Consider the following 27,934-nt stretch of genomic DNA (forward strand, 5'->3'; position numbering starts at 1 on the left):
TCGGTTATTTTAAATTTGTTGAGGTTTGCTTTGTGGTTCACCATCTTTTTTTTTCTTTTTCTTTATTTTTTTAGTTTACATCCAAGTTAGCATATAGTGCGACAATGATTTCAGGAGTAGATTTTTTAATGCCCCTTACCCATTTAGCCCATCCCTCCTCCCACAGCCCCTCCAGTAACCCTCTGTTTGTTCTCCATATTTAAGAGTCTCTTATGTTTTTGTCTCCCTCCCTGTTTTTTATTATTTTTGTTTCCCTTCCCTTATGGTCATCTGTTTTGTATCTTAAAGTCCTCATATGAGTGAAGTCCTATGATATTTGTCTTTCTCTAATTTCGCTTGGCATGATACCCTCTAGTTCCATCCATGTAGTTGCAAATGGCAAGATTTCATTCATTTTAATTGTTGAGTAATAATCCATTGTGTGTGTGTATGTATGTGTGTGTGTGTATATATATATATATATATCACATTTTCTTCATCCATCGATGGACATTTGGGCTCTTTCCATACTTTGGCTATTGTTGATAGTGCTGTTGTAAACATTGGGGTACATGTGCCCCTTTGAAACAGCATATCTGTGTCTTCTGGGTAAATAGTAGTGCAATTGCTGGGTCATAGGGTAGTTCTATTTTTAATTTTTTGAGGAACCTCCATACTGTTTTCCTGAGTGGATGCACCAGTTTGCATTACCACCAGCAGTGCAAAAGAGATCCTCTTTCTCCACATCCTCGCCAACATCCGTTGTTGCCTGAGTTGTTAATGTTAGCCATTCTGACAGGTGTGAGGTGGTATCCCAACATGGTTTTGATTTGTATTTCCCTAATGATGAGTGATGTTGAGCATCTTTTTGTCTATTAGCCATCTGGATGTCTTCTTTGGAGAAGTGTCTATTCTTGTCTTTTGCCCATTTCTTCACTGGATGATTTGTTTTTTGGGTGTCGAGTTTGATAAGTTCTTTATAGATTTTGGATACTAACCCTTTATCTGATATGTCATTTGCAAATATCTTCTCCCATTCTGTTGGTTGTCTTTTAGTTTTCCTGATTGTTTCCTTCTCTGTGCAGAAGCTTTTTATTTTGATGAGGTCCCAATCGTTCAATTTTGCTTTTGTTTCCCTTGCCTTCAGAGTCATGTTGAGTAAGAAGTTGCTGTGGCCAGGTCAAAGAGATTTTTGCTTGCTTTCTCCTCGAGGATTGTGATGGCTTTCTGTCTTACGTTTAGGTCTTTCATCCATTTTGAGTTTATTTTTGTGTATGATGTAAGAAAGTGGTCCAGGTTCATTTTTCTGTGTGTCGTTGTCCAGTTTTCCCAGCACCACTTGCTGAAGAGAGTGTCTTTTTTCCATTGGATATTCTTTCCTCTTTGTCAAAGATTAGTTGGCCATATGTTTGTGGGTCAGGATCTATCTTGATGTGTGGTCTGTATATTTCCATGAGTATTTGGAGAGAAGTATGTATTCTGGTGTTGATTGGTGGAGTGTTCTATAAATGTTGATTAGATTCTGTTGGTTGGTAGTGTTCTTGAGGTCTGTATCCTTCTGATTTCTGTGTAGTTGGTCAATCAGATGTTCAGGGAGGGATGTTGAAATCTCCAACTATGATTGAGGATTTGTCTTTTTAGTTCTTTTAGTTTTTGCTTCATATATTTTTCACTTCTGTCAGTTGACACCTGCACATTTAGGATTGCTATGTCTTCTTGATGGCTTGACCGTTTTGTCATTCTATAATATGCTTTTCTGTCTCTGGTAAATGTCTTTGCTTTGAAGTTTGCTTTGTATAATATTAATGTAGCCATTTCTGCCTTCCTTTGGTTAATGTTTACATGATGTAATTTTTCACATTCTTTTACTTCCAGCCAGCCGTTATAGTTATATTTGAAGTGAGTTTTTTGTAGACATCATGTTTTTTAATTCACTGTGCTAATGTGTCTGAATGTGTTTAGACTTTTCTATTTAATGATGTTGTAGATGTGTTAGGGCTTAAGTTTGTCATTTAATATTTTTGTTTTCTGTTTACCTTTTTCATTTTTCTGTTTTCTTTCGGTTACTTGAGCATATTTTAGAAATTCATTTTGATTTATCAGTTGTGTTTTGAACATATCTCTTTGTATACCTTTTTTGGTGTTTGCTGTAGGGTATTACAATCATACACATAACTTATTACAGCCTATTGTTCTCATCATTTTACCAGTTTTAGTGAACCATAGAAACCTTACCTCCTTCTATGTCCCTTTACCCTCCCCTGTTTATAATTGTCTAAAAATGTTTCCTGTATGTACAGTTAGAACCATATCAGACAGTTACAACTTTTGCTTCAATGTCAAACATAATTTAGAAAACTCAAGAGGACAAGGAAAGCGTATTGTATTTACCAATGTTTTTGCTTACTGTTTTCTTTTTTCTTTCCTGATATTTTAAAATTCCTTCTTTTATTATTTCCTTTCTGTTCAGAGGTCTTATTTTAGTTGAATTTGAAGGTATGTGTATGGGTGGCGTTCACTTAGTTTTTTTTTGTTGTTTTCATCTTAGAAGGTCTTGATTTTCCTCTCATGACTGAATGATGTTTTTACTGAGTATAGGATTCTGGGTTGACAGTCTTTTCTTTCAGCACTTGAATAATATTGGCTTACTTCCTTATGGTCTTCATGGTTTCTGATGAGAAATCACTGTCATTTGAGTTGTTTTTCTCCTGTGGGTAAGGTTTTGATTTTTTTCTGAATGTTTTCTTTGTCCTTAATCTTCACAAGTTTAATTATGTTGTGACTTGGCATAGATTTCTTTGGGTTTATCTAATTTTGGGTTCACTAAATTTCTTAAACCTGTAAGTTTATGTCTCTTGCCATATTTCTTAAGGTACTTTTTCAGTTGTCCCTTGCCCCCTTTTTGGGACTCCAGTGACACATATGTTAAGTCTTTTGTAGTTTCATGGCTCTGCAAGGATCTCTTCATTTAGTTTTCAGTCTGTTTTCTTCCTGTTTTTAATATTGGATAATTTATATTCTTTCTCTTTTAGTTCAGTGATTATTTCCTCTGTCTCTACTATTCTGCTTTGAGTCCATCTAAGCTTTTTCATTCAGTTATTGTATCTTTCAGTTCTAAAGTTTCCATCTGGTTCTTATATCTTCTATTTCTTTGCTCTCAGATTTTGTTTGTGGAGACTTTCTAGTTTTTCATTTGTTTTGGGCATGTTCATAATTGCTCGTTGAAATATTTTTATCATGGCTGCTTTAAAATCTTTGCCAGATAATTCTAACAGCTTTTCATGTGGTCTCCACTCACACAGTGGGGATGACAGGTCCTGGAGGGTGAGGACTCATTCTCAGATGAAAGCGTTTGATCCCTCCTTGGCTGTCTGTGATCCCACCTTACTTGACGGTCTTAGTGTACCTCATTACATATTCCTGAGGGTGGAAGTGTAGTCTACCCACTCAGGCTTTGTTGTCATGGGTGGGGTGGGGTCATGGTCTTTTGTATGGTGTTTAGTTACAGTAGTGCAGTTATTGTCTAAAAGTTTTCTCTGTTGCTAGACTACCCCTTCTTGGTCTTTGGCTAAAGAGAACAAGTTGGGGCCTTTTCTGGTTTGATCTGTTCGTGTTTGCAGGTAGCCAGCATTTTAGTTCCAAATGTGAGATAGATAGGTGAAGACCAAAGAAAACCCAGGGAATTCACCACTTTCATGTGTAAGCATTTTCAGTTGTACTTAGTGGGAGGAATGAGGAAAAAGTACATCTACTCCATCTTCTCAAAAGTGGAACACCCTGTCGTTCTTTAGTAGTTAGTTCTCCAGTAACAGACTAATAGTCTGTCATTCAGAGACTTTTCAGTCTGCACACAATCTTAGCTTTTCTTCCCATATCTAACTATCCCTATTTGTCTCCATCACACTGAACTTCCTCCTTTGTTCTAGACAGATTCTACACTTGTACTGTCTTTATATCATGGCCTTGATCAGTTTGTTCTGCCTGAAATACCCCAATTCTTCATCTCAAAGTATATTTCCTATCATCTTATAACTTGCAAGCTGTTAGTTGATGACTGCATCATCAACTATTTTGGAGAATTTGAAGCTAGAATTACTGTAAAATGTCAAAATAATATGTTTGTACTATAGGAGCCCCATACTCTTTCTAAAATAAGGTAATCACCATAATTTTAATTGTTAAAATATCTGCATCACCAACAAATGATAGTGGAGGACCTCCTTTTTGGTAAGTATAGATTTAAGTGTTTTCATACTGCTAGATGATTTATTTTTTTTAATTTTCATTTTTTATACTGCTAGATAACTTAAAGAGTAAATTAGTTGAATGACTGTTCTTTAAGAACAAAATGTTGTTAGTGCTAAATGATATCTTAATATTTTATTCTGTGTTAATAATTATAGAGACCTGGCTAATGGTTTTGAATCCTAGTATCACATTATGTTCATTGGGGAGCTTTGAAACAGTTCCTATGCCAGATCCAAATCCCAGATCTTCTGATCCACTTGGCCTGGACTGGATATTTTTTAAAAGCTCTCCAAGTGATTCTAATATGTAGCCAGATTGAGAACCACTAGTTTAGAATGATGCTATCAAAAAATACAAGTGAGCACTAGTGGTTTCTGTCACTTTTAAGGTTCTGTTCTGGAATGCTTCCAGCTGTGCAGCTTTGAACTTTTGTCTTTCATAGTTTTTACCTTAGCAGACTTTTAAAAACCCTATTGTACCTGGTACAAATGACTCACTTGTGTGATTGTATTATGAAGCATTACATGAAATCTGATCTGATTTGCAAAGAGAAGACATTTTATGGAAAATGTATTTTGTAAGTAACTTAAAATTTCCAAGTCTATTTTAATTCTCTCTTGATCTTATTTTTTATAATATGGTTGTAAGAACACTGCGGATTATATGGCATTCTATTGTATAGTCCATTTAAACTAGGGTTTTGTTAAATTATAGTATTAATCTTTGAGTATTTACTTTTTGTTAAGCGCTGAGAGAGAACATAATAAAATATAGTACTTTAGCTAGGTGTAAAAAAGGAATTTACTATTAGAGCAGAGAAATCAGACATTGGCAGTGATTAGTAAATATGGCACTCTTGAATGTCCTATGATAAAATTGGTAGACATTTGGCATCTAAGTAGTTGTGTATTTAACTTAAGAGGTTGACAGGACTTTAAGTTTCAATAAGAAAAGCAGTTAGGGCTAAAGGGAAAAGGCAAGTTAGAGAAAGAGGAAAGTAAAAAGAGGTCAATTAATAGAGAACATTAGAGAAAAAAATAGGATCAAAGCAAGAATTCAATTAACTCTGGTGACAACAAAGCCTTTCCTCTGAGGAAGAAGAAATTAGGTGCTCCATTTCTTTATTTTAGGGACACATACTCAGTTTGCTTTGTTACCTATGACCTTTATAAAATACACAAAGAATTATAAGATGACACGGACTTTTTTCTGCAGTTAGTATTTAGTAATAAACTAGTTTTGTATAGAAACTGGCATGGCTATGAGGGAACTATTTGAAAAGAGCTGTACTTTATATTAAGAAAACTTTAATGCATGGGCGCCTGGGTGACTCAGTTAAGCGTCCGACTTTGGCCCAGGTCATCATCTCATGGCTCATCAGTTTGAGCCCTGCATTGGACTCTGCTGACAGTTCAGAGCCTGGAGCCTGCTTCAGATTCTGTGTCTCCTCCTTTCTCTGCCTTCCCCCACTCGTGCTCTGTCTCTCTGTCTCTCTCTCTCAAAAATAAATAAACTTTAAAAAAAAACTTTTTTTAAAAAAGAAAACTTTAATGCATTATAGTAAGAAAGTTATTGGATTATTGTCAAGTTACTTGTTAAATTTTCTGATTTTTTAAATGGATAGTGTATGCTATAAGTATAATGCTTTTTTTTAATATATATATATTTTTTGGAATATAAAAATTTTTATGGAATTTAATTCATGATCAAGACTTTGAAGGGAATTTCATTCATGGTCATAGAACTTTCAAGAGAAGGCATTAGTTTTCAGTACAGCAACCATTTTCTAAGGGTGTATTAGTGCCATTATACTTAACTATCGTTTCAGAATTTGTTGCCACAGTTGTAGCTCTGTCCTTCTGGTAGGCAATAAAGCTATTAAGCCCTGTGGACTCTTGTCTGTGGTGAACAGTGGTAGGGGAAGTCTTTGTGCTCCCAGACCTTGAGGGGAAATCTTGAAGTACCCTTCATGCTACTGAAAATAGGCCTTTTGCCATATAAGGTACATAGGTCTGATTATCAGGGCTTATTCTGAAAAATAATCTTTCTTTATTCTAAGGAAAATCAGTCATTTTGAAAATTCCCACCTAAAATATCTCCAGATGAATTCAGCCATTTCTCTTAAATTCATGGAGTCCCTTCTATGCTTCACACACTGTACTTGTCACTTGTAGGGAGAGGGCAGACATATAGTGGAAATTAAAACTGACACAATCCTGAATTTCTGGAGCATACGCTTTTAATGATAGATGCTAAATTTTATGCTTGGAAATATATTTAGGCTATGATAGAAACATGTAGGAGGGGCCAGGTAAGTGAGGGTCAGATCATGCTTGGTCCCCAAAATGCTAAGACAAAGTGATCATCAGAAAAACCAGAAGGACAAGGTATCAAAGACATCAACAGTCCTAATTTCTGTAGTTAGGATTTTGCATATTTGTATGTGACAGCATTTTTTCATGGAAGCTTTAACATGGATTATTGTCATTGATAATTTGAGGATCTCTTAAAATTAGTTTCACTTATCCCTGTAATGAGTATACTAGAAGGGGGTGCAAGTGTATCATTATAATATTTTTCTTTAAGGTTTTTCTTCTTGATGTTTATTTACTTATAGAACATGCATGCACAAGCAGGGGGAGGGGCAGAGAGAGAGGGAAAGAGAATCCCAAGCGGGTTCCACACTGTTAGCACAGAACCTGACATGGTGCTCCATTCCACAAACCGAGAGATCATGACCTGAGATGCAATCAAGAGTTGGACCTTAACCGACTGAACCCCCAGGTATCCCAAGGACCCTTATTTGTTGGGTAATTCAACAAATAAGAATAAGTTAGTCTTTTCTGTCAGTGAGTTCCCATTCACCTTAGAATGTGAGATAGTTGTACTGTGTAATAAGTATAATAAGAGAAGGTGTAAGATAAAATCATAGCATGAAGGAAGGAGAGAATAGTTACTCATCCTCACATTGAGTGTTGTGTCAGGGAAGCTTTCACAGACAAGGTGAAGCTTAAGTTTTAAAGAATAAATAGGAATTTCTGTAGACAGAAGGGGATTTCAACAGAGAAAACCGCATATGCCAGAGCACCAACAATGAAATACCATTGCAAGTTCAGAGAACTGCACTCGGTTTCTTGACGGTGAGGAGGATGTGAGGTAGAAAGAGTCAGGGGCATGATCTGGAAAAGACTTAAATCTGGCAGAAGAGTTGGCTGTGGAGGACTGTTCAAAATTTTAGAGTAGAGTAGTGAGGTGGTTAATTTTGCAAGTGTGAAAGAGGAGATTCTGGAATTGGGCATCTTTCAGACGTTATACAGTAATTGAGGCAATAGTGCTGTTGAAGAGAAGAGGATAGGGTTGGCAGGTTATATGGCCATTTGTAGAGAGGTTATAGGAAAAGAATAACTTGAAGGTCTACCCTTGGTTTTTAGCTTTGGCTTTTATTATAATGTGTATGTGGGTGCACACCTTGGGGAATGATGTAGGAAGGCTTATTATCAAATATTTAATTTTACCCAACTTTTATTTTTGAAATAACTTCAGACTTACAGAAAAATTTCAAAAATAATTCAAAGAATTCTATTTACTCTTCAACTCAGATTCCTCAAATGTTAGCTTTTTAACATGTTTGTTTATTTACTTTTGAGAGTGAGTGCACACATGTGCATGCATGTATGTGAGAGAATGGAGAAGGGGCAGAGAGAGATGGAGAATACTAAGCAGTCTCCGTGCCATCAACACAGAGCCCAACACAGGGCTTGATCTCACGACAGTAAGATCATGACATGATCTGAGCTGAAATCAAGAGTTGGAAGCCCAACCAACTGAGCCACCCCACGTTTGCTTTTTATAAAGCAGTTGAATACACAGTTTTTCTGAGCCATTTGAGAGCAATTGAAGACATTGTATCCTTTTGTCCCTAAATAATATTCAGGTTGCATTTCCCAAAAACAAAGCCTATTTTTTTCTTTTTAATGTTAGTTTATTTTAGAGCAAGAGGGAGAGGCAGAGCGTGAGCAGGAGAGGGGTAGAGAGAGAGAGAGAGAGAGAGAGACAGAGAGATGTAGAATCTGAAGCAGGCTCCAGGCTCTGAGCTGTCAGCACAGAGCCCAATGTGGGGCTCGAACACACAAGCTGTGAGATCATGACCTGAGCCAAGGTCAGACACTTAATCGACTGAGCCACCCAGATGCTCTAGGATATTTTCTTATGTAACCACAGTATAGTGATCAAATCAGGAAGTTAACATTGATACAGCATTGATTTTATTCAGATTTGCTGAATTTTAGAGGGTGCCTGGGGAGCTCAGTTGGTTGAGCATCTGACTCTTGATTTAGGCTCAGGTCATGATCCTAGGGTCGTGTGTTTGAGTTCCATGTTGTGCTGTGGCTCTGTGCTGACAGCATGGAACCTGCTTGGGATTGTTTGTCCTGTCCCTGTCTGTCTCCCTCCACCCCTCTCCTCTGCTTGCATGCTTTCTCTCTAAAAATAGATACATTTTAAAAATTCAAATTTGCTGAATTTGATAATGTCCTTTTGAGTGAATGATAAACTACCCTTCCCTCCCCCCACCCCGTGCATAGGGTCCAGTCTAGGATTGTGTATTTTCATTTGTCATACCTTTTTAATCTTCTTCTTTGGTCTGCTTTGTGTTTCACAATAGGACATTTTTTAAATATATATATATATAATTTTATAAAGTTTATTTTGAGACAGAGTGTGCATGGGGGAGGGGCAGAGAGAGAGAGAGAGACACTATCCCAAGCAAGCTCCTTGCTGTCAGTGTAGAGACCAACATGGGGCTCAAACTCACGAACCATGAGACTGACCTGAGCTGAAACTGAGTCAGACGCTTACCCAACTGAGCCATCCAGGTGCCCCCATGAGAGGACATTTTCGAAGAATACATGTCCACTGTTTTGTAGAAATATTGTCCCTTTTTTTTTTTTTTTAATTTCCTCTTGATTAAATTTAGTTTGTACACTTTTGGCCAGAATACTCCAGAAGTATATCCATATATTATATCTGGAGGCCCATGCTATTGTTGTTCTATTACTAGTGATGTAAATTCTTATTAGTTGGTTATGGTGGCATCCTCTAGGTTTCCCCACTGTAAACTTACTTTTTTTTGCATTTGTAGTTAATAAATATCTTTAAGGGAGATACTTTGAGAATTTCTAAATATTTTATTTCTCATAACTTTTTTACCCATGAATTTCACCATACAATGATAATTCTTACCTGTATTATTCTTTGTCTGACACGTACCCATACATTTTTGAGCACTTTATATTCTGACAATAAGATGTTCCAGAGTCATCTTATATTTTCTTTACCTCGTCTTGGAATCTGCCATTTTTTTCAAGGAGTCCTGATTATTTTTAGTGGGAACAGTATTCAGAAGTCAAGGTTCAGAGGCACCTTGGTGGCTTAGTTGGTTAAGCATCCGACTTGGGCTCAGGTCATGATCTCAGAGTTTGTGAGTTTGAGTCCGCTCTCAGGCTCTGTTCTGATTGTGTGGAGCCTGCTTGGGATTCTCATGCTCTTTTCTGTCTCTGCTCCTGCCAATCTCTCACTTTCTCTCTCTATCTCTCTCAAAATAAATAAACTTAAAAAAAAAAAAAAAATCAAGATCTAGGCATCTGTGCTCATTGCTCCTGAGATTTTGTTGATCTTTAGGCGTTTGTATTAGGATTCTCCAGAGAAACAAAACCAATAGGATATATGCATAAGATTTATCATAAGAAATTGGCTCATGTGACTGTGGAGGCTTCAGGTCAGTCTGCATGGTAGGGTGGCAGGCTGCTGAGACTGAGGGAGAACCGATGATCCAGTTCAAAAGCTATCAGGCAGGAAGAACTGATGTTGCAGATTTCGTTTGAAGGCAGTCTGTTAGGGAATTCTCTCCCATTGGGGAAGGGTCAGTCTGTTTGTTTTATTCAGGCCTTCAGGTGATTAGGTGAGGCTCACCCACAAGATGGAGGGCAGTATACTTTACCAATTAAAATGTTAATTTCATCAAAAACTCTTGTAGGAACATTCAAAATAATATTTAATTAAATATCTGGGCACTCTGTGGCCTAGTCACATTGACACATAAAATTAATCAGAAAATTCTCAGTGGACAGAGCTATGTAACATATACACATACCTCTATATCTAAATGTTTTAAAGTTTTCTGAGTATATATTAATGTTTCCTATTCCAGCTATCATTATGGGGTTCATTTTAGCTTCCTTCCCACCTTCCATATTTGTAACTTCCTTTGACAGTAAGAAGTCTGGCTCTCATTATTCAGTTTACTTACTTATTTGCTCAATCTTAGAATACACAGAAAGTAATTAAGAATTGCTAATTCTTAACACTGTAAAACCAAACAAACTCATTTATTGGAGTTCAGTATTTATTTACAGTTTTGTTTACAGCCTTAGAGTATATGGTAAAACTATTTGTTCAAAAGTTATTTGGGTTATTTCTCCCCTCACACTGCCCCATTTAGTGCAGTATGTTTGTCATTTGAAATGCCATTAAGATATTTCTTTCCATTTGATTTTAATTATGGGATTTATTTTCCTCTCATCCTTTTAATATTGTTATATTTCTTTGAGTATGTGAAACATTAGCATGGTTCCAAAAGTCAGAACTGCACAGAATCATCTCTTTTCCTTTTCCAGCTTCCTATGCTTTGCACCCATTCTCCCCTACTTTCTGTAGGCAGTTACTCTACTTTATCACCTATTTTGTTTCTCTTTGCACAGAATGAACAGATAAATGTATATGTTTTTTATTTTTTAATACACAAAAAGTAACCCAGTACAGACATTGTTTTGCACTAGTTTTTTCATGTAACAGTGTATACTGGATATCCATGTTATTTTATGGAGGTCCTCTTCATTCTTTTTTAGAAGAATTGTGTGGATATGCTCATTCTTTTTTTTAAATTGTTTTTTTTTTTTTTTTTTTTTTAATTTTTTTTTTTTAACATTTATTTATTTTTGAGACAGAGAGAGACAGAGCATGAACGGGGGAGGGTCAGAGAGAGGGAGACACAGAATCCGAAACAGGCCCCAGGCTCCGAGCTGTCAGCACAGAGCCTGACGTGGGGCTCGAACTCACGGACTGCGAGATCGTGACCTGAGCCGAAGTCGGCCGCTTAACCGACTGAGCCACCCAGGCGCCCCTTTAAATTGTTTTTAATGTTTATTTCCGAGAGAGAGACAGAGCGTGAGCAGGATAGGGTCAGAGAGAAGAGGGAGACTCAGAATCTGAAGCAGGCTCCAGGCTCAGAGCTGTCAGCACAGAGCCTGATGTGGGGCTTGAACTCACAAACCAGGAGATCATGACCTGAGCTTAACCGACTGAGCCCCCCAGGTGCCCCACTCATTCTTTATTAAACTTCTCAATTTCTCTGGACATGCAGGTTGTTTGCATACATTGTATTTTCCAATTTGTATGTACTATAATGAATAATCTTGTGTAACGTGTATGGGTTCCTGGGTAGCTCAAACGTTCAAGCATCTCGATTTCAGCTCGGGTCATGATCTTGCAGGTCATGGGTTCCAGTCCTGTGCTGGGATCTGTGCTGAGAGCACAGAGCCTGCTTATAATTCTGTCCCTCTCTCTCCTCCTCTTACCATGCACACTCTCTCTCCCTCTCTCAAAATAAATACATAAACTTAAAAAAAAAAATAAAGTTTCTTGATAGCCTTGTACTAGAAGGACGGGTTGGTCAGAAATAATATCCTTGGTTCACACATTCCATGTTTCCGGTGTGGTCTTGCAGTATATATTGTTTTTGAGAAGTCTGTTACCAGCCTTATTTTCTTTGTCCTAAGTTATGTGATCCTTTTGCTTGGAATCCCTGGTTTTATTTTTCCTTTTATTTTATTTATTTTTTTTTTTTAAATTTTTTTTTCAACGTTTTTTATTTATTTTTGGGACAGAGAGAGACAGAGCATGAACGGGGGAGGGTCAGAGAGAGAGGGAGACACAGAATCAGAAGCAGGCTCCAGGCTCTGAGCCATCAGCCCAGAGCCCGACGCGGGGCTCGAACTCACGGACCGCGAGATCGCGACCTGGCTGAAGTCGGACGCTTAACCGACTGTGCCACCCAGGCGCCCCTTTCCTTTTACTTTTAAAGTCTAATAGTTTTACTGGGATTTGTCTTAGAGTTTATTATAGTAGGTCAATTTTCCCTGCCATCTAGTGGATCCTTTTCGTATGTAAAATTGGGTCTTGTTTCTGAAGTTTTTTTGGATTATAGTTTTAAACATCAGTTCCATTCTAACGTTTTGGTTTTTTTTTTTTCTTCAGGGGCTTCATGTATGCACAATTATATCTTATTTGTCTTCCATTTCAAAACTTTCTATTTTTACTTCATTGTCTCATTTTTATTCTTTTGCTTTCAGTCAGTGTATTTCATTAAATTTTTACTTGATTTGGGGGCACCTGTGTGCCTCAGTCAGTCAGGCCCTGTACTGATAGCACAGAGCCTGCTTTGGATTCTCTCCCTCTTCTCAAAATAAATAAACTTAAACAAGAAATTTTTTATTTGAATTTATTGTTGAGCACCTTGTAATTTCATCTTCAGTTCTGATGTGATTTTTTTCTTCTATTTCTTACCTGGGTTTAGTCACCTCTTTTTTCATTTTATTTTGCTTTTGTCCATTTTTTTTGTTTGGTTTTTTTTTTTTGGTTCCAACTGCCTGTTTAAAGAGATAACAATTCAGTTTGGAGTGTTTATTAAAAGTTTTCTGCTTTGTTGTTTTTTGGGGGGTACTTTCCATCAGCTTAATTGTTCTGATTTTATATTTACAGTAGTTTCACGTAGATGAAGATTGCTTATGCCTCTGCATTTCTATGAGCAAGGCTGATGTTTTAGGGGGGTTTTATAAGAATGCTAATTCAAGATACCCTCTGTCACTGTAGTAAAATATGGTTTGTTAGATGTCTTTATAAAATAATTCTTGTAGGAGAGAGGGTTATGTGTCTCTCAGTTTGCCTCAGTGGTAGATATGTGGCGATTGCTGGGAGGTGGGAGAATCAGTCCTAGGAAAGGGTTCTGGATGGGTGATACAGGGGTCCCTGTAAGCACTGAAGCTAATGTAATGAGCTTAAGCTAAAGGGGAGATTCTGGCATATCACCCTACACAGAACTGTAGCTAGGTCCTCTTGAGGTAAGAAGTAAAGCAACTTGTTGAAGGTCACAGCTCACAAGGGACATAGTTTGGATATGTCCCTTGTCAGTCTGACTCTAGTCTTAATCATGACACCCTGCTGTCTCTGCTTGTTTTCAGGAGCTCCACAAGCGGTATTGAAGTCATTAAAAACAGGAAGTGCTGCTTTGATGCCGCCTATTTTAATGGTATGCTTTGTATTAGAAGCCCTGGTCACTTCAAGAAAGCCCTTTTAAACTTAAATCATTTTTTAACAATTTTCTTTCTTTCTTTCTTTCTTTCTTTCTTTCTTTCTTTCTTTCTTTCTTTCTTTCTTTTCCTTCTCTTTCTTTCTTTCTTTCTTTCTTTCTAAGATATTTTATTTTATTTTAAATGTTTACTTTTGAGAGTGAGAGCAGGGGAAGGGCAGAAAGGGGGTGGGCAGAGGATTTGAAGCAGGCTGTGTGCTGACAGCAGAGAGCCTGATGTGGGACTGGAACTCACAAACTATGAGATGATGACCTGAGTGAAGTCGATGCTTAACCGATTGAGCCACCCAGGCACCCCACCATCATTTCTCATTTAAAAAATTTCAGTGTTTGCACGTTGTGTGTTACTACGAAAAATGTTCGTAATTGCTGTTGCCGTAAACCTCACATCTAGAGCACAGTATTAATTAGTTGATGGCAGAAGTTATATTGCCTCAATTATTAGAAATACTTGCTAGCAAAAACTTTTTTTTTTTTTTTTTGAATGTGTAGAGGAATCCCAGAGTTTCCTTTATGGTTCTTTTGTGATTTTTCCAGATCAGATAATCAGCCAGTGAGAGATGGGTGCTAGATTCAGGAGCCGTCTAAATAGCACAAGAGGGGTGCCTGGATGGCTCAGTTGGTTAAGCATCTGGCTCTTGATTTTGGCTCAGGTCCTGAACTCACGGTTCATGGGTTCCAGCCCTGTGTTGTGCTCTGGGCTGAGAGGGTGGAACCTTCTTGGGATTCCGTGCACCCCCCCCCCCCCCGCCCTTCCCCTGCTCCCCCCCCCAATAAATAAATAAGAACTTTTTCTAAAATTTTTTTTTTAACGTATATTTATTATTGAGAGACAGAGAGACACAGCATGAGCAGGGGAGGGGCAGAGAGAGGAGGAGACACAGAATCCGAAGCAGGCTCCAGGCTCTGAGCCGCCAGCACAGAGTCCAACGTGGGGCTCGAACTCACAAACTATGAGATCATGACCTGAGCCAAAGTCAACGCTTAACCAACTGAGCCACCCAGGCGCCCCAATAAATAAAAACTTTTGAAAAAATAAATATTGCAGGAAAGAACTACTAACTGGAAAGTATTGATAGATACTAAAGTGAGAAAGTGAGGTGGAAGAGGGGATGATGGTGAATACTGTAATAAAAGTGATGATAGAATTTCAGAAAATGGAAAAATGTTCATATTATATACAGTGGCTTTTTCCAAATGTTCATGAAAACTCACTTAGGCTGTAAGGATAGTAAAGTTAAATAAGCCACTTCTAAAAGCCAGAGGTTATACAGTGGGTTGTAGCATAAAGCAGGCTTTATACAGTGCTTCTTTTCATTCATGATCTTGATGGGCCAGGTCCCAAGATGTTTCAGTAAAGGTTCCTGAACTATGTAATTTAATATTCTGCTCAAAGTAAATGCATGCTCTATTCATAGTGCTTTGTCAAGTTAAAATTATTTAAGCTTGTTTTCTCCTGTTTCCTAATTGTTGTGCCCAGTGACTCTGAAATGAGAAAACTGTGATGGGATCATAAGAAGGGAGTTAATTCAGCAAATAATGTGCGTTGGTCATGTGCCAGATATTGTCCTGGACAGATGCACGCATTCATTCAAACACATTCAGATCTAACACCTACTTTTGATTTCAGACATAACCTTTTTGGTTCTATTGACTATAGCTAAAATAAATTGTTACTAAATTTGGAACTGTGCTCTTAAGTGTTGAAACGTGTGACATGCAGAACGTTTGGACTTTTGTGGGCTAATCCATATAATATTTAATTGATTCTTCTCCTAGGAGATCTGCCTGGTCTCTGACCAACCACTGCTGTTGACATGTTACAGTGAGTGCCTATTGTGGACGTACGCTTTTGCTTTTCTTAGTAATTTAATTAAAAATAGTATAATATGGTCATGGTGATAGAGTGAGAGGGAGACTGCTGAGGAAATGACCCCAGTCATAAGGTATGAAAGACCTGAAGAGACAGGGAACAAAAGTTTTGCCTGCCTGCCTGCTTCTTTTTATCTCCTGGTTTCTGCGTTTTGACAGAATTGATCTCTTCCTTCTCAGCAGTTTTACATGAGGACCAAATACTCAGATCTTTCTCCATAAAGGTTTTAGAATATGATGGTGACTATGTGAATATTTAAAAATTATATGTAGTCTACTTCTTGTGTCTTCTTGATTTTGAAATAAAATATTGCTAAGTGCAACAGAATTTTAAAGGATTGTGGCTTCCTCTTTTCCGGATTGGCATGTTTAAGATTGAGTGTTCTTAATCTTATCAGAAATTTTTGATCATACAAAAACAGAATAGTAAAACGAGCCACTATTTACATATTGTCTACTTTCAACAATTAACACGTTGCCAAGTCTGTTCTATGTATATCCCTCCCCTGCCCCATTATTGACTCAGATTCCAGACAAATTCTATTTGCAAATATTAAAAGTCAGTGTTACTAGACAATAGGAGACTCCCCTAACAACGTTCATGTCATTAAATTTTAAAAATGAACAATCTGTTCAAGAACTGTTAAAGATTTTATTCATTTTATAATAAAAGTTACTACATTAAACAAGAGCATGGGAACTAATGTATTTAGGCCTTGGGCCCAGCCTTGGGTTTAAATTCTAGTTTTGCTGTTTATGAACTACATGACTTTGGGCAGGGTGACCTCTCTTCATCTCACTAAGTCTCAGTTTATTCAGCTGTTAAGTGGTGACAACACTAATTCTAATAGTATTGTTGTGAGTTCTAAATGAAGCAGCAAACACAAAGTGATTATATATTGCCTTATAGAACATTTTCAGCACTGTTAGTCATTTTTTTTTTTTTTTAAGTTTATTTATTTAGAGAGAGAGCGTGCACACACGTGAGCAGGGGATGGGGAGAGAGAGAATCACAAGCAGGCTCTGTGCTGTCAGTGTCAAACCCAGGACCGTGGGATCTTGACCTGAGCTGAAATCAACAATTGGACGCATACAAGACTGAGCCACCCGGGTGCTCCAGAATTGTACATCATTTTTATCCAGATTTCCCCAATCTACAAAATAGACAATTCTATTTACTTTTTTAAATTATTTTTTGGCAGTTTTATTGAGGTAAAATTTACATGCCATAGAATTCACCCATTTTAAGTGTATAATTCAGTGATTTTTAGTAGATTTGCAGGGACTGTCACCATAATTTGATCTTATAACACTTTCATCACCCCAGAAAAGAATCTTTACACCCATTACCAGTCATTTCCCACACCTACTCCAGCCCTGGGCAACCATTAACTTACTTTCTGTCTCTATGAATTTGCCAATTTTGGATATTTAATATAAGTGGAATCCTGTAACATGTGACCTTTTGTGTCTGGCTTCTGTCACTTAGTATGTTTTAAGGTTCACTGATGTTATACCATGTATCAATACTTCACTCCTTTTTCTTGCCAGGTAGTATTCTATTACATGGATAATACCACATTTTGTTTATCCATTCAGAATTGATGGACATTGAGAGTGTGTGAGAGTGGGGGGGGGGGGTGGGGGACAGTGAGAGAGAGAGAGAGAGAGAGAGAGAGAGAATGAATATCTTAAGCAGGCGCTCCATGCTCAGTGCATGGGGCTTTATCCCACGACCCTGGGATCATGACTTGAGTGGAAATCTAGAGTCAGACATTCAACCAACTGAGCCACCCAGGCGCCCGATTTGTGTGTTTTTAATTTATATTTTATTATATGATAAAATAATACGGTGGAGAGAAGCACTGTGCAAGGTTTTAGGGTTTCCTGAAGCTGGGTTTAATGTTATTTGCCATGTAGACTTAGGAGGGTAAATATATGTCCTCTAGATCTCAGTTTCTGTTTTAGGTTTGATGTTTGTGTCTCCCCCCCCCCCCCCCCGCAAATTCGTATGTTGAAAACAAATCCCCAGTGTGAAGGTATTTGGAGGTGGGCCTTGGTAGGTGATTAGTGTGCTCTTATAAAAGAGACCCCATTAGAACTCCCTTGCCCTTTCCACCATGGGAGGACACATGTAGAAGACGGTCCTTTTGTAGAACAGGAGTGGGCCTTCCATCAGGCACTGAATCCACCTGCATATTAATCTTAGACTTCTCGGCCTCCAGAAATATGAGAAATAAATTTCTGTTATTTATAAGGCACCCACTCTATGGTATTTTGTTAAATAGCAGCCTGAGCAGAACCATGAGAAATAAAGTTATTGTTTATAAGTTACTCAGTCTATGGTATTTTTGTTATAGCAGCCAAACAGACTAAGTTTCCTTATCAATAAAATGAAAAAGTTGGAGTAGATGCTCTCTATGGTTCTAAGTCTGTGATTTATAAATCTGTTAATTTCTGTATGATCTTGGGAAATTCTCTGTGCCTTACTTATCAGAAAAAATGGGGATACTAACAAAATAGTATGTTGTTGTGAGGATGAAATAAAATTCTTGAACATAAAAAAATGCCAGGGTGTATTAAGTTATTTGGTTGTAATGGGGTTGTGGCCATTTTAGTGTGTTGGACCAAGAAAGCCTTAGGAGGGGATGATTTGACTATGGCCTTTGGAAAATCATTGATAGTAAATCAGTAATTAGTGGAGGAGGGAAGTTTTACCTGCTAATACTAGGTGCTATTTGTTGAATGCCTACCATCCTGGAGTATATTAAACACTAACAGTAATGTTAGTTCACCTAATCCTCAGTCCTGTGAGCTCAGTGATTATGCCCCTGAAGAGAAATTAAAGGAATTGCCCAAGCCACCTAGTTAGTAAGTGGCTGCCTTGGAGTCCCACCTGGTCTCCAAGGCCATGGTCTTTATTTACTGCTGCACTAAACTGCTTTTCAGAGGGAACAGCTCTTTGAAACAGAATCCTATGGCAGGGAAATTCTTTAGTGGGGGAGGTCTTTGCTTGGGAAAGGTATCTGGTATTACTAATAGTCCTTATGAGGTATAAAAGAGGTGATTATTCTATAAATAGTTTTTATGCGCCTTAGATTACTTTGTTCCATTGATAGTGAAGTGACATTTCAGTTACTGAACAAGTTAAAGGATTTGTAGTATGTTCAGTATTGTTTTTGTAGTTTCACCTTAGAAACGTTAAACGTATCACATTTTTTTTTATATACATTGTTTTTTAAATGAGACTTTTAGCATGATGGAAAATAACTCTTCACATGTTCCACTGGCTTCTTTCTGCCTGGTAATATTATAATTCCATTTTTGAGTAGTTTTCCATTTTACAATTTTTTACCTTTTTTCCAGTGTGGTGTTTGCTATGTGCCTTATACTGACATTATATAAACAAAAAAATGTGATAGTGCCAAAATCTCAATTTGTGTTAGATTTCCCTTGTACAGAAGTTCCCTTGTGAATGTGTGGTATCCAGCATATAAATAATTGGTTACTAAAAATTAATTTGTATGCCAATTCTTTGGAATTAGGAATCTGATGATACGTAATGAACCTCTGTTCAAATCTGTTAAACTGTTTATATCTGGGATATTGGATTTTGTCTGAGATCAGCTCAATGAAAGGCATGTATGTCTTTGCCAAAGAGAGTAAGAACACTTCTGTCTACGATAAAGGCTGGGAGAGAGGAGTTTGGTGAGTACTCAGAGAAATTCTGAGGTGAAGAGGAGGGCAGGAGACGCCAATGGCAGGTGAAGAGGGGTTGGGATCTAGAAATGAGACCATGAGTTTGTGAAGTTATTAGGGTTGTGCATGCATCTTCCTCTGATGATGGAGAGAGACCTACCCAGCCAGGTGACCTCAGTAGACTTAATCATTGCCTTGGAAATGGAAGTGGCCCAGGCTTCTTGGAGCTAGTTTAAGACTGAGCCATGCAGGTAGAGAGCTCATCTGAGAGCTTTGGAAGCCTCTGAAGAGGCTCTAGCCAGGAGGTACTCTATAGCTGGAGATGCCAGAAATTACTTTCCTGGAATTCTATTCTTCTGTAATTCTCTAAAGCAATATTCCTTTTTCCTTTGCCTCCCCAGTTTTGGTGAAGCAGCCAAACTCCTGAGAATTAATATAAGGAGAAGAGGAGCCAGAGATTTGAAAAACTAATAGTGTTAAAGAATTTTTAAAGCTGGACCTTCAAAATGGAAGTTTGGAGCTGCTAAAGGTTTGGTAGAATAGCTAGAATTGTAGAGAAATATTTAAGGAGCTAATAAGTTCCTTACGTTTCTGACCTTGTAGACATCAGTGTCTGTGGCTCCTTCGAAAAATAGGCAGGGCTAGAATGGTGGTGTAGGAATAGCTATTTTTATTGTTTTTGAAAAGAGTTTTTAAGTGGTGGGCTATCATTACCATTAGCAGTAGGTTTTTGAATTTTTGAAGTTAAGTTACAGTATAGGACTTTTAATGTTCAAGCTGAACTTAATATAGAATTTTTTTCGGGGCGCCTGGGTGGCTCAGTCGGTTGGGCATCCGACTTCGGCTCAGGTCATGATCTCACGGTCCGTGAGTTCGAGCCCCGCGTCGGGCACTGTGCTGACAGCTCAGAGCCTGGAGCCTGTTTCAGACTCTGTGTCTCCCTCTCTCTGACCCTCCCCCGTTCATGCTCTGTCTCTCTCTGTCTCAAAAATAAATAAACGTTAAAAAAAATAATTAAAAATTTTTTTTTTCTTTCCAGATAGATTATTGATATTTTCATAGCAAACTTCAAATATTTCTCTTTCTAACCTTTCTTCCTTTCTCCCTCCATTATTCCTTGAATAAACTAGGTCCTGATGCATCTGTAAAAGTGGTGTTATATGGCCATACTTTAGCTTTCAATTTTATTTAGAGGAATTGCAATTTTGTCTAAATGTGTATTTTGGTCAAAACTAACCATTATTTTATCATTTTTATTTAAACTGTATCCAAAAAGATTGTTGTTCTTCCATTTAGAACTGTCAATATTGTTGTAAAACCAGTTAATAATCATACACTGGCATCTGCCATAATGAAAAATTACATACATTTTCAGCTTGTGATCTGCTTTTGATGTATCATTGTAAAGTTGAGTAATGTTTATTTCTGCATTTTATATATATATATATATATATATATATATATATTATACACACACACACACACACACACACACATATGGTGAACCCAGTTAGATAGTGAGGATCTATATGTGTGCTTTCTTGTTTCCATCTCCACAATTGCTTTTATTTCGTAACAACAGAGGTATTCTGATCTGAGTTTAAGGACAGCTGTAGTATTTCTTCTGGAACTGCAGGCTAAGGAGCTTGCATTCTGATTTTGTTCATTGCCATTATGTGTCTACATGATGTAGACTTATTAGAGATGATTTAGTTAGCCTTAGGCTATCCTAATGGGTTTTCACTGGTTGTTAAAGCTCTTCGAAGAATCTAACTAAATTTTCCAAATAAACCGGTTGATTTATACTTATTGAGAGAGGAGTTCCAGTGCACCCACTCATGTCATCAATTACAATCTCTTATGAAGTGTAATTTGCCCAGTCTTGATTAAAAGGCTTGCAATTCTCTTTTCCTGATACTCAGCACATCCTCTGCTGCCCTCTACTGGCTGCCCTTTGGTAGCACCATTGATGTGCATCTAAGCACCATCACAGACCTGCCTTTCTCCAGCATCCCAATAATTTATATACCTGCTGGATCTGTGTGAGACTGTCCCAGTAGAAAGAAATTGGGAAAAGCTGCTTTGAAGGAAGAGCATGTACCTGTGATCCTATGTTTGCAACACCACAAGGTGTTGACATCCAGGTACTTGTGATAATGATAGGATTCCTAGGGTGCTTTACTTTAGTGTTTGTTTCGTTATTTATACATTTATTTATTAGATACTTGTTGAATGCCAGGTCTGTCTAGCATCTAGCATTGTCTTGATCTGTTAGGTGCTTACTACCATTTTGTTAAATGAGGAATGAATGAATGAATGAATACAAAGATAAATCTCTCAGACTTGGTCTCTGCTCTGTGGGGGGCAAGATGGCAATTTATTTGGCTGCCCCAGTTTTCCTCTTTTAATGCTCCAAGATTTTGAGAGAGATACTCAAAGTAGAAGATGTTTACAGATATCAGTTGAAACTTCATTTCCTTTACATATCTAGTTCTCAGAATTCATAGTCTGTAACCATAAAGGGCTCTCTCTGTTTTAGATAGAATTTATTTTGCATCTAGGAATGATGATAATTTACTTCCTTGTTTTTTACTTTTGATTAAAGGTAACTTGCAGTCATGGTTGAATATTTTCTTCGTATTCACTTGTCTCTAAGGCACCTTATTTGCTATAAACTCTGACTTTCTGCTTCTTTCATAGTTAATAAATTGTAACAATATAGGTCATTTTATTTTATTTTAATGTTTATTTATTTTTGAGAGAGAGCGTGTGAGGGGCAGAGAGGGAGATAGAGGATCCGAAGCAGGCTCTGTGCTCAGAGCACAGAGCCCAACATGGGCTCGAACCCACAAACTGCGAGATCACAACCTGAGCTGAAGTCGACGCTTAACTGACTGAGCCACCTAGGCGCCCCCAAAATAGGTCATTTTAAATGACCGTATGCGATATATGACATTTTCATTAAGCATGTTTTGAATTGTTTAATTCTTCCATTTCTTAACTTCATTTAGCAAGTTTTTAAGAATGTTTTTTCCCTTGCTTTATTAATTAATTAAGGTCAGGTAAATATTCATCATTGGTTTCATTCCTTGTTTGAGAATATAATCCACTCAGATATATTTTGGTTGAATAAGCATCTTATGAAAAATACTGATCTATAACTATACGATCAGAGAACAGCCATGACTTTGTGTCATTTTACATTTTATTGTGGTGATGGTATTGGATGGTTGTATTTTGCAAGATTTTCCTTGATTTTTTTGTGTTTTGTTCACTGTTTTAACTATCTGTGAGATATATAAGATGACCAGAGATAGGCAAATTTGTTTTTTGTTATTTATGTCTGTGCTAATGACTAGCAAAATCTAAAATAACTTTTGAGGGGCTTCTGGGTGGCTAAGTTAGTTAAGCGTCCAATTTTGGCTCAGGACATGATCTCATGGTTCATGGGTTCAAGCCTGACAGCTCAGAGCATGGAGCCTGTTTCAGAATCTGTATCCCTCTCTGCCCCTCCCCAGCTCGCTCTCTCTCTCTCTCTCTCAAAAATAAATAAACATTAAAAACATTTTTAAAATAACTTTTGAAAAACTATTTTTAATTAGTGCTAGTAGTACAGTAATCATTTTTCATTACTCTTCTCTTGTGACAGCAGTGAAAGATTGATGGAAAGGAGACTCTAGAAGGGTAAACATCACAGCTTTCATTTCTTGACTGCTTCGCATTTTATCCACCAGGTCATTTGAATTGACCTACATACCCCAAAACTGTATTTCTCGTTACTTTAAGCTACTTCATCAGTTTCAACATATTCTTAAAAAAAAGAAAAAAAACAATTTAGTGTTTCGTCATGCTGTGGTGGTTCAGTAAAGTAATGGAAAGTTTGAATAAAGCATTCATCTCAGGAGACAGTGACAAAAAATAAGATTGCTTCTGGATATCATAGTGTGTGAAGGTACATCTAGACTGGGAACTGAGACCATCTTCCTTTTTCACTTTATATGGAGAATACAATGGTGAAAAATTTGGTACTTCTCAGTGTAAAAATCAATAACTTGGCCTGTAAACCTTGGATAACGCAGATGCTACTTTAAGGGTCAGCGGCAGCTGTCATTTCTTAGGCCTTGTGGGATCCTAGGAATTCCAGATGTTTTCTCATGGGTACTGGTTAATTGGGTTTTATTGTAGCAAGGCTGAAAACCTTAGTATTGACGGACATTTTCATTCAGAATAAATGGTAACAGATTTAAAAAAGCAGACACCATCTACAACTCTAAATTGGAGTTTTGCTTCCTGTATCACTCGAGTTTCTCCATTGACTAGTTGAGAAGGCTACTCTAGCTAACTTAAGTAGAAAGGGGATTTATTGGAAGGATATTATACAGCTCACAGAATTGATAAGGATGGTAAAGTAGGCTCAAAATAGTAAGGAGTCAAAGGCAGGTGGTTGTGCATCCGTGGCAAAAGAAAAGTCTGATTAGGAAGCCAGTTCTGTTTCTATGACTGAGTTGTACTTGTATTGGTATTACCCCTTCAGGGCTGAAATTCCTTTGTGGGAGCATCCCATTGACGTCCTAGAGCAGCAGGTCTCTTACTTCCAGCTTGCACAACTCTCTGAGATCAAAACTGTTTTTATAACAGTTCTTACATCACTTGCCATTTGCACTGATGATTGCAGAAGCAATGGTAGGCAAAAGTTGCCTTAGCATGAATCAAGATAGTAGCACGTATGTATATATGATATATATATCATATATATCATATATACATACACATGTATACATTATACATATAAACTATAAATATATTGTATATATATATATATATATATATATATATACATGTATATTATACACATATATGTCAAAAATTTTTTAATTTGCTTTTGAGAAAGAGTGTGAGCGGGGGAGGCACAGAGAGAGAGGGAGACACAGAATCCAAAGCAGGCTCCAGGCCCTGAGCTGTTAGCACAGAGCCCAATGCAGGGCTCGAACTCACAGACCGCGAGATCATGACCTGAGCCGAAGTTGGATGCTTAATCGACTGAGTCTCCCAGGCATCCCTATATATGAAAATTTGATCAAAGATTAAACTTCAGGTACCTGGCTGGCTCACTTGATGGAGCATGCAACTCTTGATTTTGGGGTTGTGAGTTTAAGCCCCATGTTAGGTGTAGAGATTACTTAAAAATAAAATCTTAAAAAATAAAGTTTAAGTTCCTCCCTGTCTATTGCCTTGACTTAATATTAGAATGTGGTTATCAATAGTGATAGCTCTCTTCCTGGAGCAGGCCCTTTATCGAAGTTATTTTAGGCAGCTGGGGGAAGGTCAGAGTTTTTTCCTGTGTCTTCTGTTTTAGCTCAACATAATTGTGCAAGGGGCATATCTTGGGGCAACTCATTCTGAACCCCAACATCATTGAGCTTTCAAATCTGGTCTCTGAAACAATGGTCACAAGAGAAGGGACCATAGATGTGAATCTGAGCTGTCTGGTTTTTGTAGGGCTGGCGAACTGATTGATCAGGTCAAGATACTGATCTGGAAACATAAAGTACTACCAGTTTCAGATTTGAAATGCATAGTGTGAGTTTTTCCATCATTTTTCCTACCAATTGTATTCAGCCGGGGCTGATGCTGAACAAAAATGAACGGGTTATAAACAAATATTCAGTAATATAACTTGTAAAGAATATATATAGTTTGACAGCATTTTTTCCGTGAAGAGAGGTACAAATAATGGTGATACTGTTTTAGTTGTATGCACAAAAGCTGTAAAATAATACACTTTTTTAATCTTGCTTAGTCATTATTTGACAAATTTTAAGGCTACATTTTTTCTTTTTTGTTAATATCTGAGGTTTTTTTTTCTTAAAGACTGCATTTTTTCCCCCACGGCAGGGCTGTGACTTGAGTTTTTAGCTCTAGCTGATAGCACAGTACCTGAAATGGGATAAGTTTATTGCAGTTATTTGCCGAATAAGTAATACACTTTCATGTGGAGTCACAAAGTATGCTTTGTGGTGACTATAGTTTATAATACTGTATTGCATATTTGAAAATTGCCAGGAGAGTAGGCCTTAAAAAGATTCTCCTGACAAGAAAAAAAAATTTTTGCAATTGTATGGTGACAGATGTTAACTAGACTGTGTTGATCACTTTGCAATAAATATGAATACTGAATCATGTTGTACACCTAAACTACTACAATGCTATATGTCAGTTATCTCAATTTAAAAAGAAAGAGGAGGCTATTACAAAAAAGAGTATGGCTTAACTAAATAACATGCAAATTCATGGGGTATTGTAAGTAACTGCCACAGTATTGTGATGGTGGGTGTGAGGAGGGGTGGGGCAGGAAGGATAAAATGTGATGGAGAATACTCTCTTAGACATGCAATTAAGTATAGGTGGATAATATAATTGAACCTTTAATTTTCTTGTTTTGTTTTAAAGGTCCTCACCTCAGAATCCTGTTTTAACAATATACTGGGTTGGCTAAGCCTCCAGGTGTCTGCCATGTTAAAGCTCCCTTTTAAGGGAAGCTGTCTTGTCCTTAGGCCTTGCTGTATGGATAGTCCCATTTTGTGTTTAGCCATAACCCCTGACTGTGGCCAAATGGACACTAGAAAATTAAACCAAGAACAGTAAATGTGGTAGGAACCAAACCAATTCCTCAGTAGGAAAAATCAACTGGGTTAAGCAGATTTTTTCCTGGAGAATTAAAACAATTCAGAATGTGGAGAGATGGAGACAGTTAACAGTGGGGGCAAAAATTGAAACAGTGTATTAGGAAGTGTCTTGAGGTAAACATGACCATAAGGTATGTTACAGTGTGATATGAAGAAGCAAAAATGTGAGAAATCAGACACAGACATTTAGTAGTGGAACTGAAGTCAGATATTTGGAAGTCGTATAATAAGAGCAATAGAGAAAAGATTGAGTAGTTCATTCCTCTATTCGACGGTAATTTATACAGTTACTGCTATGTGCTAGACACTGTTGTAGCCCAAGAGTACTGCTCTGAAAAACAGTTAAGATAGTGGGGTGCCTGGCTGGCTCAGTTGGTAGAGCATGTGCCTCTTGATCTGAGGGTCCTGAGTGCTAGCCTCACGTTGGGTGTGGAACCTACTTAAAAAAAACAAAAAAGAGAAAAACAGTTAAGCCAGTGATTCTCAAATGGCTGTGATTTTACCTACCAGAGTATATTTGGCAATGTCTGGAGACATTTTGGTTGTTCGAGCTTAGAAGGGAGGATACTATTGGTATTCTAATGGGAAGAGGCCAGGGATGCTGCCAAATACAATGTACAGGACATTTCTTACAAAAAAGAAGGAATAATCTGACTCAAAATATCAGTAATGCTGAAATTGAGACACCCTGGGATAAGCCATCATAAGTATGTATTTCATAGAATAGTTATGATCTTGCAGTTGACCTTTAACTTTCTTTGTTTTCAGAATTGAGGAAGTTTACTGGAGTAAAATGGAGGCCTCAGTAATATTACCTATTCTGAAGAAAAAGCTTGCCTTCCTTTCAGGTATGTTTTCTTCTTAAAATTGGAAGTGTTTGATGTATAAATTTGTTTAAACTTTTTTTCTTTGACAAGTTTGACAGAATTGCATTTTTCTGTGAAGGTTTTGTCTCAGAGATATTTTGAGACCTCTTTTAATCAGAATGGATAACTGTGCGAGCCACCTCTGTCACTGTTGGTACTTGGCAGGCCAGTGTTTATTCTGTAATTGATTAAAATGACCTCTACAAGGTAGATGTCATGATATCTCACTTTTTATATAAAAATAATACTGGCCAAGAATAATTGACTAGCCAGCACTGAAGTAATTGTTTTTGAAATATAGAATTAGTTGGTATGATATCCTGTATCCTAGCTTTTGTCTTCCATCTTCCATGAGATCGTTTCATGCACTTGGAGGAGTTAGGAAGTATCAGCTGCATCGCTTTCACTTTGCACTGTTTGAACTTGGTTGTACAGGCTTGCATTTATCTCTAGTTATTAACCCAGAAGCGTGTATCCGCTAAGAATCAAAGAGAAACTGCAAGGTACCGTATTAGTATGAGAGCAGTAGTGTGGTACGCTGAGTATAGTGATTTTCTGGAATTACGGATCATTGAGTAAATTTGCATGCGGTTGGGAATAGGCGCTGTGGCCTGCCTGTTAAGGGTTACTTGAGTTTTTGTTTTTTTTGTTTTTTTTTATCATCGTGCTTTTTCTTTTTCACTTTAGATCCTATCAGAATTGTCTTGATCTTTAGGCCATAAATGTCCTAATGTCCTTTTTAAAAAGTGTATTGTATCCCTCTGTAAATTGGCATGTTTTTCTAGTGTATGTTATAAAGGGTAAAATAAGTTCTTGAATTTCACTAGTATTGTTGTATTTCCTTTTTTTAAAAAACTTACCAGTTGACACTTATATTTTCACCATTCTTGTTTGATATTAATGGTATTACAGGAAACATTCTTATTCATTGTGTACTTTGTACAAGTTCAGCAGTATCAATTCCCGTAAGTGGAAGTATTAAGGAGAATTGGTATTTAAATTTGTGTTAAGTTTTGTCAGATTACACTCTAAGAATATTGTTTGAATTTCTGTTTCTTGTAACCGTGTATGAAAATGCCTATTTGCCTACACTGTTGCCAAAAATGGATATTATTATTCTTTCATAATTTTTATTAGTGGCATTTTTGCATTTTTATGAC

At 37.3% G+C, this 27,934-nt stretch overlaps 1 protein-coding gene across 3 annotated transcripts in view; it reads left to right on the forward strand.

Annotated features, from left to right (window-relative positions):
- The window catches only part of SESTD1 (SEC14 and spectrin domain containing 1), a 147,354-nt gene that overhangs the window by 19,832 nt on the left and 99,588 nt on the right, over positions 1-27,934 (forward strand). For 2 of the 3 annotated variants that reach the window (XM_060621977.2, XM_060621979.2), the window contains exon 2: positions 26,677-26,756. In XM_060621977.2, the coding sequence (XP_060477960.1) occupies positions 26,702-26,756 (55 nt within the window). In that variant the 5' untranslated portion in view covers positions 26,677-26,701. Of the gene's footprint in view, positions 1-13,523; positions 13,592-26,676; positions 26,757-27,934 lie in introns of all 3 variants that reach the window. The other variant, XM_060621978.2, reaches the window with a different exon arrangement.

Source organism: Panthera onca, chromosome C1 (assembly GCF_046562875.1).
Source record: "Panthera onca isolate mPanOnc1 chromosome C1, mPanOnc1 haplotype 2, whole genome shotgun sequence".
NCBI lineage: Eukaryota > Metazoa > Chordata > Mammalia > Carnivora > Felidae > Panthera > Panthera onca.